This window comes from Carlito syrichta, unplaced genomic scaffold (assembly GCF_000164805.1).
Source record: "Carlito syrichta isolate Samal-C Ts95f unplaced genomic scaffold, Tarsius_syrichta-2.0.1 Scaffold153595, whole genome shotgun sequence".
NCBI classification, from domain to species: Eukaryota; Metazoa; Chordata; class Mammalia; order Primates; family Tarsiidae; genus Carlito; species Carlito syrichta.
The window spans coordinates 11769-22879 of NW_007097691.1; the positions used below are offsets into that span (position 1 = coordinate 11769).

At 54.8% G+C, this 11111-nt stretch overlaps 1 protein-coding gene across 1 annotated transcript in view; it reads right to left on the minus strand.

Annotated features, from left to right (window-relative positions):
• The window catches only part of LONP1 (lon peptidase 1, mitochondrial), a 16619-nt gene extending 5876 nt beyond the window's left edge, over positions 1-10743 (minus strand). The window contains exons 1-6 of the mRNA XM_021708939.1: positions 10156-10743; positions 6056-6144; positions 5360-5479; positions 3372-3603; positions 1376-1437; positions 849-978 (exon numbers count right to left, since the gene is read on the minus strand). Coding sequence (XP_021564614.1) covers positions 849-978; positions 1376-1437; positions 3372-3603; positions 5360-5479; positions 6056-6144; positions 10156-10587 — 1065 coding nt within the window. The 5' untranslated portion in view covers positions 10588-10743. The remainder of the gene's footprint in view (positions 1-848; positions 979-1375; positions 1438-3371; positions 3604-5359; positions 5480-6055; positions 6145-10155) is intronic.
• Between the last annotated feature and the right edge of the window lie 368 nt (positions 10744-11111).

Below are 11111 nucleotides of genomic sequence, written 5' to 3' on the forward strand. Positions count from 1 at the left end.
TTTTTTTTTTTTTTAATTGAGTTTCACTGTCGCCCAGGCTAGAGTACAGTGGCACGCTCACAGCCACCCCAGTGTCAACCTGCTGGGCTCAGGTGACCTTTCCGCCTCAGCTTTCCAAGCAGTCAGAACTACAGGTGCGTGCTACCACACCCAGCTCATTTTTTTATTTATCGCAGAAATGAGGTCTTACCAAGTTACTCAGGCTGTTCTTGAACCCGTTGGGCTCAGGCAATCCTCTCACCTCGGCCTCCCAAAGTGCTGGGATTTCAGGCTTGAGCCACCGCACCCAGCTTGTTTTTTAAGAGACAGGGTCTCACTCTGTTGCCCAAGCTGGAGTGCAGTGGCACAATCACAGCTCACCGCAGCCTTGACCTCCTGGGCTCAGGCAATCCTTCTGCCTCAACCTCCCGAGTAGCTGGGACTACAGGAACATGCCACCAAGTCCAGCTAATTTTTTGCTTTTTTTTTTTTGTAGAGACGAAATCTTGATATGTTGCCCAGATTGGTCTTGAATTCTTGGGTTCAAGCAATACTCTCATCTTGGCCTTCCAAAGGACTGAGATTACAGGCATGAGCCACTGTACCTGGCTGGAAGTACTGTTCTTAACAGCAAAAGGCTGGGACACCCCAGACAGCCAGTCCAAAGGAGCCAACGAAATAAGCAACAGGCACTGCCCTGCCAAATGCTAATGAGGCTGTTTAGAAGAACAAGCCAAACGGATGTGGCCAGACAGGCACAGGCTCATGGGAAATCATCTCAGAAACAGGCCAGGACAAGCAGCCAGGCTCCTGGACATGGTGAGGCCACACATGTGGGCACAGACAGGGCATGTGGGGTGGGCACTCACGTTGGTCTCCTCCAGGACGTCCTGCAGCTCGTGGGACTCGGCTCCGGTCAATGCAGCGCCCATGTCGCTCAGGTAGATGGGGTTGTCCACCACCCGCTGGCCCGCCTGCATCATCTGTAGCACTGACTCCCTGAGGGGACAGAGAGACACTGCTGCTGTGGCAGCCAGGGCCTGGGAGGAACCTGAGCCTCAGCGGCCTTTCCTGGGGGTTCCGGGCAAGGCCCTGGACGCTCACTTGGGTCCACACTGCTTCCTGGGCCCCACCAAGTTCAGGGCCAACAGGGTCTGCCCACACCAGGCTAGAGACTCACGTGCCCAAATGCACTCCCCCTGGCAGCTGTGTGGGCCTCGTCCCTCCCGAGACTGCCTGCTCTCCCCCGGTTGATGACAATACAGGCTTCTGGCCTTAGGAAGACAGGGACAACCTGGGCCTGTAAAATCGGCCGATTCCCTGTAGGCCACTCTGACCTAGCTACAGGAAGGGCCGGAGAGACCCCAGCCTGGCCAGGTGCATGCAGCAGACCAACCTGTAGAGAGGGTTCAAGGCGATGATGTCCCGGATGGTCTTCACAATCTCAGCGGTCAGGGCCTGGAACACAGGGAGGCCACAGGTGTCACCGGAGCCTGACAGGGCTCCTGCCACAGGGGTGTGGCCCCTGGAGTCCCTCCCACCTGCTGTCCCAACTCCCACCCACACAGCCCTGGCCAAGGACGGCCTCAGAGACCAAGGAGTGGTGCTCACACTCACAAGGCCAAGGGATACCAGACAAAAGTGAAAACCAAAGCCGAAGCCCATCTCCCGAACCCTCTGAGCCTTGTGCCTTGCAGTGTCTTTGCTCCTTGAGACACGAGCCTCACAGCCCCTTCTCTGCCTCAACCATAAGGTGCCCAGACTGTGAGTTATCTTCAACTAGAGCAAGCCTGTGTCACCAAGGCTCTCAGCTGCCACCTCCTGGAATCTGGTGCCAGACTCTCCCTCTGCCGTGGGCACTGTGGGTATGGTACAGTTGGGGGCTATTTTCTTTCTTGCTGCCTCTTGAATTCACAGCAAGGCCAGCAGATCCCTGGCCAATCCCTGGACACAGCTGACAACAGAAAACCACAGCTCGACAAGAAGTAAGACAGCCACATTTTATTTTACTTTATTTTTGAGTTGGAGTCTTAATCTGTCGCCCAGGCTAGAGTGCAGTGGCACGCTCACAGCCACCGGAGCCCTGACCTGCTGGGCTCAGGTGATCTTTCTGTCTCAGCCTTCCAAGTAGCTGGAACTACAGACACGCGCCACCACACCCGGCTAATTTTTTGATTTCTTGTAGAGATGAGGTCTCACCAAGTTGTCTAGGCTGGTCTCGAACCTGTGGACTCAGGCAATCCCCCCCACCTCAGCCTCCCAAAGTGCTGGGATTGTAGGTGTGAGCCACCGCATCCGGCCCACAGCCACATTTTAACACGTCATACCGGTCTCTAATCACCGGGCTTGACCTGAGCTGAGTTGACCCCGGTGGCCGCTGGACGTCCCTCTCTGCTCCTCGGGATCTGCCTGACTCTTGTAGGCACAGTGTCTGTGGTTTAGTCATCTGTCTTTCCCTGCTGCGAGATGCATGTAGGAACTAGCACTGGGCTACAGCACAGCCAACAGCAGCTGTTTAAATTTAAATGAGTTCAAATCAAATACAGTTCTACATTCCATCCCTCAGTGGCACTTCAAGTGCTCAACAGCCAGGAGGGGCTGACGGTGCAGAATTACAAGATGTTTCCACCACAGCGCTGACCTCCAGGGCCTGTGTAGGCCTGTGGACAGGACTGTCTGCCCACACCTGCGGCCGTGCAGCTGAGCCCCTTTCAGAGTCCGTGGCAGACATCACCATTAGATCATGGCACCACTCCCCGCCAAGCTCAGCAGCAGCCCAGAATCCTCCTCTACACAACATCACAGCCTACTGTGACTAAGAACAGACCAACCAAAGGCCCTGGCTCTGCCTCACCTGTGTTCTGCTCAGAGAGGAGGGGACACCAGCACATACAGGAGGAGCCGGCACATTCCAGCCCTTGGGTTAGTTTTGCTAAGCGTCCCTACCAGCGAGAGGGCGGGTCGTCACTACCAGGCAGGCAGGATAACCTAGGTGTGCAGGCCAGGGTGGCCAAAAGCTGTTTCTTTCCTGTCCTGCAGCCCGGAGTGCCTGCCCCCTCTACTCTCCTCCTGGGCTTGATGGGAAGGAGGCAGAATGGCAGGTGCTTTGGTAGCCACTGGAGACTTCCGCACAAGGACACAGGCTGGGGCCTGGCCTGGGTTCAAGTCCTGCCTCCTTCAGAGCAGCCACGGGCCCAGGTGTGTCTCCCGAAGCCTTGGGAGCCCAGTGTCTTCCCAAGACTTTTGGGAGGAAAAGTATGCTACTCATTCCCAAGAACTGGCCTTCCAGAGGCACCAGACCTTCCCCGAGCGGCTCAGGGTCTTCCTGGAAAGGCTGTGGGATCCCCCGAGAGAGATGTACCCGGGACCGTGTGACCCGTGCGTGGCCTTACTTTCACCTCCTCCGTGACCTGGAAGTCTTCATGGACGACGTTCTCCACTTCCACCATGAGGACCTCGCCGGGGGCATCAGGGCTCGGCTCCCCTGCCACCTCGGCCTGGTGCCGGGCGCCCAGCTCATCCTCTGCCTCCTTCTTTCCCCGCTTCGCCTTCCTGCGCGGCTTCTGCTTGCTCTCGGCCTCCAGCTCCTCGGGCTCCACCTCCAGCTGTCGGCTGAGATGGATCCTGAAGACAGAGTGGGGTGCAGGTGAGTCATCAAGGCGGGGGGGTGACCTGGCCTGGGCCGAGGCCTTCCCGGCAGGTCCTGCTGAGTCCGGGCCCCTGTAGCCCCCAGGGCCTGTCTAGAGCCCCATAACCGGCGTCGCTTCTACCACAGGCTCAGACTCACACGTTCCCTGTGTCCCACGCCAATGCCCCACTGTCCTCCACAGGTGGACAAGCCCCAGGGACGAGCTGCAGTAACAAGCTCTGGGGTTCTGGCAAGCCGTCAGCCTAGCCAAGCCCAGGCCCAGCTCGAGGATCCAGGCTACCCGTGCTTGGCCTTGAGCCTGTCACACGGTGGCTCTGGGTCTGTTTCTCCGCATTCTGCCTACTGTCTGGCAGACACCAGGCCCCACCACCCCTCAGGTCTCTCTGCTGCTGCACGGATGAAAAGGGTACCTCCACAGAAGGCAGCCTGAGAGGTAGGTACTCAGGGTGCTGACTCAGTGCCTGGGTCACATGGCTACTGAGCGAGATGCGCAGAGGACAGGAAGCTGGGACCAGTCTGTCACCAAGCAGGCCCAGCCCGCGCCCCAGCAAGTCTCACTCGGCAAGGCACCCCGTGGGTCAGCTGAGTGGGCATAGAGTTAGCAGCCACCACTGCTTTTATTAATTTCTACTACATCTTTGTCTGTTCCCTTTAGCCCAAGAGTCCTCCAGGAGACGGAGAGGCAGTCTTGGCCGCACCACAGACCCCACCGTGGGTAGATGAAGAAAGCTATGGAGGCTGAGGACAGCGGGACCACCACCAGGTCTTTCTACACAATCAGCGAGGGTCCGGGCCATCTCCCCTGTGTGTTCTGGGCGTACCACCCAGCTGACACGAGAAAGTAGCTCTGGGAGAACAACGGGAGGGAGGGAGCTGAGTCAACTAACCCCAGGGAATGTCTGGGGAGATATTTCCCGTGGACCAGGGCCCCTAAGAGGCAACAATCCAGACACACTTGCAAAGCAGGTTTGTGCACGTGACAGCACGCCAGCCCTATGCTGACCTCATGGCCTCTCCTTAACATGAACAGCACAAGGGATTAACTGGGCTTGCCAATGCCGGCTACAGCCTTCCCACAGGATGGAGACACAAACTACCCAGACTGCGGCCAGGGGCAGTGGCTCACACCTGTCATCCCAGCACTTCGGGAGGCCAAGATAGGAGGATTGCCTGAGTCCAGGAGTTTGAGGCCAACCAGAGCAACACAGCAAGACCCCATCTCTACAAAAAAAATAAAATAAAAAAATAAGCCAAGCATGGTGGTGCACACCTGTTGTCCCAGCTACTCAGGAGGCTGAGGCGGGAGAATTGCCTGAACCCAGGAGGTCGAGGTTGCAGAGCTGTGACCATGCCACTGCACTCCAGCCTGGACAACAGAGTGAGACCCCAACTTAAAATACATGACACGAACTGAAGAGGAAGTATGTCCGGCTGAGTCAAAGACCGCAAACTGCTAAGCCGCTGCATACGCTGGTAGTCGCAGACACGGGCGCTCAGGTTGAAAGGGCAACATAGTGCCACTGCTAATGGCTGACACTTTCTGAGAAGGGGGGGATATGCAGGCGACGTGTCCCACCTCCTCCCCATCTCTGGCCTCACTGCTCACAGCCAAGCGGCAGGGCTGACGGACAAGTGTCTGCTGGGACCAGGGCCCTCCAGGGCTGCTCTTTCCACGGGGGGTCACACTTCTGATCCCACGTGCCAGTGCCCCTCGCAGGCTGGCCCACACACCTTCTATGTCCCATGACGATCATGCGCAGCTTGTCCCCAAGGTCCTGCATCTCGTGGATCTGGGCAAATGTCCCCGTGTGGTAGATCTCATCCAGGCTTTCGACCACGTCGGACTCATTGCTGGGGGAGAGGAACGCAGAGGAGTGCTGAGGCTCAGTGGCCGCCATGGGCCGAGGGGAGGCGACGGAGAAAAGAAACACCGCTGCCAGGCACCACTGAGAGCCAAGAGCAGCCTCCTGGGTGCCCACCCAGAGCAAGGTCTGCCCCAGTGGTGACAGCCCCCGGGAGGGCAGCTCCTCCCTAAGTCGGTCAGGAAGGTGGGCCCAGACGGGACTTGGCCTTTCTTCTCTTAGGACGCATGCTAATTTCTGCATGGAGTCAAGGTGGATGGACCTGGAGCTGCCTTGGGCGCCCAGCTCGCCTCGCTGGAACAGCATCACAGGCGCATTTTACTGCTCAGGGCCCTTGCGGTCAACCCCTCCCACCGAGACTCTGCAAGGAACAGGGTGCGAGGAGCCACCAGCTGAGTCCTCAACTCAGGCTGAAAAGGGAGACTGCCCGGTTATTGGCCTTTTCCCTGGAGATCACCCCTGGTTTCTTTTAGGTCACACAAAGGCCCAGACTACTCTACAGAGCAGTATTTGCGGTGAGCTACACTCGAAGGCGATTTCAGCGAAGGAAGGAAACGACACTTACTTGTCATCTCTCTTTAGAAAGACGCCGACATAAGGCTGGGCAAGTCGAACTTTCCTTCTTAGCAGCTCAACCAACTTCTTATTTTTAACCTAGTATGACAACGACCCCAAAGTGAAATGCAGGGTAGGTTCTTTTTTCTTTTTATAGTCTCCATTTTCAACATTTATTTGTATCTTATAACATCAACAATTAGTTACTCCAAAAATTTCAATCACAGTGTTCTTGAATCCAAACAGTGGTCTGGTCTAATGTGTTGGCATTTTCATCAAGTACAATCCTAGAAAATGTCAAGTTGAACAATAAGATATTAAAGCACATTGATCACTGTGTATTCTGGATTCTTCACTATTGTCAGATGAAGTATTTACTATATTTCATTTTGATTCTTTGGCTACTTTTTATTTTTGCTTTGGGCAACACCACTGACATTTTTGACAGCAGCTCTAGAGATTTCTAGATTATTCTCTGGGGGCAAGCTAATCTGACCCAGGACCCTAAACCAAACCAAAATGAACCAAACTGGGACAGGGGGTGGTGGTGGTCAGTGAAGTGAGGCAGGATTGACTAGTTGCATTTCTTAGTGCCCCTCCCTTCCTAAAGAAAAGTCAGAGTAGACAAACAGCCAGGATCAAGAAATTGATTTAACATTCAGTTTCAACAGGATTTCACTGACAGAATGTCTTGATTTGAAAATCAGAACCATTCTGCTTTTATTAATGTCAGAAGACAACATAAACGTGTATTTCAAATGTGGCCCACCCCAGGGAGCTGGTAACTTCCACTTGCACTGAAAGTGATTTTCTAATCACACCTATATGCTATTTATTCATGATCAAAACTCCCAGGATGAACAGACAGCTCCCTTATTGCTGTTCTGCCTGCTGCTCTCTGGCAGCATACTCAGTAAATTTATTTTACTACTTTTTTTTTGAGAAAGCAGGATTTATTGAGAGGAAAGAAAAGTTCCCACAGTGGGAAGGGACCCGAAGGGGTTGCCCCTATTTTTATACTTTTAAAAAACAACAACTACAACAACAAAAGCTCAGGATTGCAGTACATTCTCGATGTCATTTCAATGGTAGGTTCAGGGTTAATGGCGTCTTCTAGCAAACATCTGATGAAGCAAGGAGCACAGATGTCCTTAGGCTCGCTGACATTTTTTTTGAGTCAGATCCTCACTGTCATCCAGGCTGGGGTGCAGTGCCACTAACACAGCTCACCACAGGTTCAGGTGATCATCCTGTCTCCGTCTCCTGAGTAGCTGGGACTACATACTGGCAAGAGCCGCCACACCCGGCTCATGTATTTTTATTTTTATTTTAAATAGAGACAAGGTCTTGCTATGTTGCCCAGGCTGGTCTCGAAGTCCTGGCCTCAAGGGGTCCTCCTGCTTCAGCCTCTCCAAGTGCTGGGAGTCAAGCATGACAGGCTCACTTGATTTCTTTCAAGCTTACGATAACACCCAGGCCAGACCTGGATTCACTTAATGGCCCTCAAACTTTGGTAGACATCAGAGTTACCTGGAGGACTTGTTAAAACTGACTGCTGGGCTGGGTGCAGTGGCTCACACCTGTAATCCCTGCACTTTGGGAGGTCGAGGCGAGAGGACTCCCTGACCTCATGGTTGGAAACTAGCTTGGGCAACTTGGCAAGATCCTGTCTCTACAATAAATCAAAAAAATCGGTCAGATGTGGTGGCACATGCCTGTAGTCCCAGCTACTTGGCAGGGGGTGCAGGGGATGGCTGAGGCGAGAGGACTGTCTGAGCCTAGCAGGTTGAAGCAGTGGTGGCTCCAGCCTGGGTGAGACACCGACTCAAAAAATTAAAAAAACAAACAAACCCGACTGCTGGGCCCACCTGGAGTTTCTGACTTAAGTGGCCTGGGTTGGGTCCAAGAATCTGTATTCCAAACAAGCTCCAGGGTGTGCTGCCAATGCTAGTCCAGACCACCCTTTGAGAGGCACTGTTTTAACTCATTAGTGGGGGATCTTCACTTACAGTCCAGGAATTCCTTTCACTATATTTTTTTCTAGGAAGAAGGGACATTCACTGGGTCCCAAAGAAGCTGCCCCAATCTCTCCTCTACCAATAGCTGACTTCATCTTTGGCCACCTGCCTCCCCTGCCTGGGTACAATCCCTTTTATTTTCAAATTACCACCAACCAAAAGACAGGGAGTACCAACTGCCAGTCTCCCAAGTGCCAGTCTCCCACAGCAACTCATCCATCCTGGCTAGCTCCACATGGGCAGAGCACCATCTTGAAAGAATCATCTCTCTGTTCAGGTGCTGGGAGCAAGGAGCATCAGTCACACTGCAGAGCTGAGACCAGTCCTGGCCCCAGGAGCCTTGGGAGGAGGGTAAAGACACCTGCCAGAGGTGAAGTCAAGGATAGGAAAAGCCGGGCTTGGTGGCTCAGCCTGTAATCCCGCGCCTTGGGAGGCTGAGGTGAGTGGATTGCCTGCGCCCACGGGTTCGAGACCTCATCTCTACAATAAATTTTAAAAATGAGCCGGGTATGGTAGCGTGTGCCTGTAGTTCCAGCTACTTGAAGGCTGAGGCAGGATTGCCGGAGCCCAGCAGGTCGAGGCTGCGGTGGCCGGGAGCGGCCACTGCACTCCAGTCTGGGCGACAGAGTGAGACTCCAACTCAGAAAAAAAAGGATAGGAAAAAGGCCTAGGGTGGGTTTCTTAAATGTCAGAAGTGCACCAAGTAGGACCAGCAGCAGTGATTACTGAGGCATTCAAACCACCAGGCATGGTTCTGAATCTTCACACATAGGACCTCATTTAACAACAGTTCTAAAAAATGATATTATGTCCATTTCCCAGGTAAGTGGAGGTCCAGGAATAACAAGCTGTAGGTATGGAGCCAGGACAGGACTCCACAGGGTCTGGCTCCAAAGCCTGCACTAGTAACCACCACCCGATATCAAGGGCCTGGGAAGGGTGGCTCAGACACACACAGTTAGCAGTGTAGGAGAAGCTCTCGCGTTCCCTCCTAACTGGCTGCTGCCCCCCTGTACTGTCCTTTTCCCGTCCAAGGGATCCTTGAGATTTATTTAGCAGAGTCTGGAGGGTGGGGGGAGAGGCTGGAGGGTGAACAGAGGCTGACTCACTGTTTGACCTTGCTTAGACAGTTAAGAGACAACCTTTCTTTCATGGACTCTAGTTTCCACATCAGAAGAGGTTGAGGGGAAGGCATTCGAGTCCTTCCTACTCTAAAAGTTCAAGTTCCTTGGACTCACTGACTGGTTTCTCTCTGTTACATCACCCTGCTTCCTCTCCAACCCAAGACTTTTAATCTGAAGGGATCTTATACCTCTACCAGAAATAAGTTCCTTCAGCCAGGCACTGTTTGACTTACAGTATTCTCAGTACTTACTACACGATAAAAGGTCAAGAACTCTGTGAAAGAATAAAAAACGTCTCCTTCCCACCTTTCTCCTAAGCCTCCCGTGACCATGTTAAGCTCCAAAGGCAGATTTTTTTTTTTTTTTTTGAGACAGGGTTGTGCTATGTTGCCCAGGCTGGACTCGACTTCCCCCACTCAAGCGATCCTCCCGCCTCAGTAGCTGGGATTACTGGTGTGAGTCACCACACCAGGCTTCAGAGGCAGAAGTTTCTGTCTTGTTCACTGCCATATCCCCAGCACCTTGAACAGCGTCTGGCATAGAATAAGCAGTCAAGAAACACTTGTTTCATGAAAAAGAATGAGTCCTGATCCCAACGGGGCTTGTAACCAGACGGCAGAATGCCTGTGGGAGAGGCTGTTACAAAACATGTGCCAAGTAAGCAGAAAAGTAACAGCGCCGCTACACTGTTCGGGTCCCTCCCAGCCCCGGATTTCAACCACCGGTGAACAGTCCTAAGCTCATCAGGTTCAACTCCTCTCATCTAACAGAACCTAAGAGATCCGAAAGGAGGAATTTGGCTCAAGGTCCCCAAGCTAGTGGTGAGCACACGAGGATTCAAACTCCAGCCTTCGAGAAACTTCGTGTCTGAAAAAGTTGCGCGGCACGAGGGCGCTAAGTGATCCCACGGTCCAACCCGCTGCTCGCAGAGGTGGGAAAACTTGAGGCCGAGGCGGGGCTCTCATTACCTCGATAATCTTGATAAAGCGCGGGAACACCGGGTTGCGGGTGATGGCGATGAGCGGCAGGTGCGGGAACACGTCGGGGATCGTCATGGGCGTGAGCGCCGTTATGACCGGGCCTTCTCCACCGCCCGCACTGCTCCCCGTGCCCCCGGCCCCTTCTTCCGCGCCGCCCTCGGAGGAATCCTCGCCCCCCGAGAATGCGCTGCTGCTACCGCGGCTGTTCGCCTCCCAAAACCCCCGCCACTGGCCCGCAGTCGCCGGGCCTCCGCCCCACTGCGCCCAAGGAGGAGAGGCCTCGCAGGCCCTCCGGCCTTTGGGCAGCCACGCTCCGGCGGCAGTGGGGACCCGCCCCCCGGCGGCGGCCAGTATCGGCCGCCGCAGCGCCCAACTCCGCGCCGCTCCCCACAGTCTCACGTAGCCTGTGCCCGCCGCCATAGCCCGGCCATACTGACGGCGCGCAGGACTCGCGTCATTTCCGCTCGCCGGGTGGAAGCGCACGTGACGCGCGGCGCGTGCCTCGGCTCCGGAGGGGGCGTGGCCCGAGGCAGCCGCAACGAGGGGAGAGGCCTACGCGAAGCGAAAGGGGCGGAGTTCGAGTTCCCTCGTCACCTCCACCTGTTCCGGTCTCCCGACTTGTGCGCTCAAAACTCTTTCCGGTCACGTAGAAAGCTGTGGGCTCGCGCTAGAAAGAATCGGTGTTGCGCCAAACGCGCAGCCTTTGGGAACTTGTGGGCATCCTGGGCTGACTCTTAGGCGCGCGGGTGACAATGCGCATGCTCCGCTCTGAGGCTTGTAGTGGTGAGCAGATTTAGGCTTCCCTTTGACGGCCTGCGCATGCTCAAACTCTAGACTGCACGTGGGTGGCCGAGGACGCATGCCCGGGCTCTGGGCGAGAGTTACTGTGCGCCGTTTCGGACTTTCCCGGGGATTGCCTGCGCATGCTCAGCGTCTGGACAGAG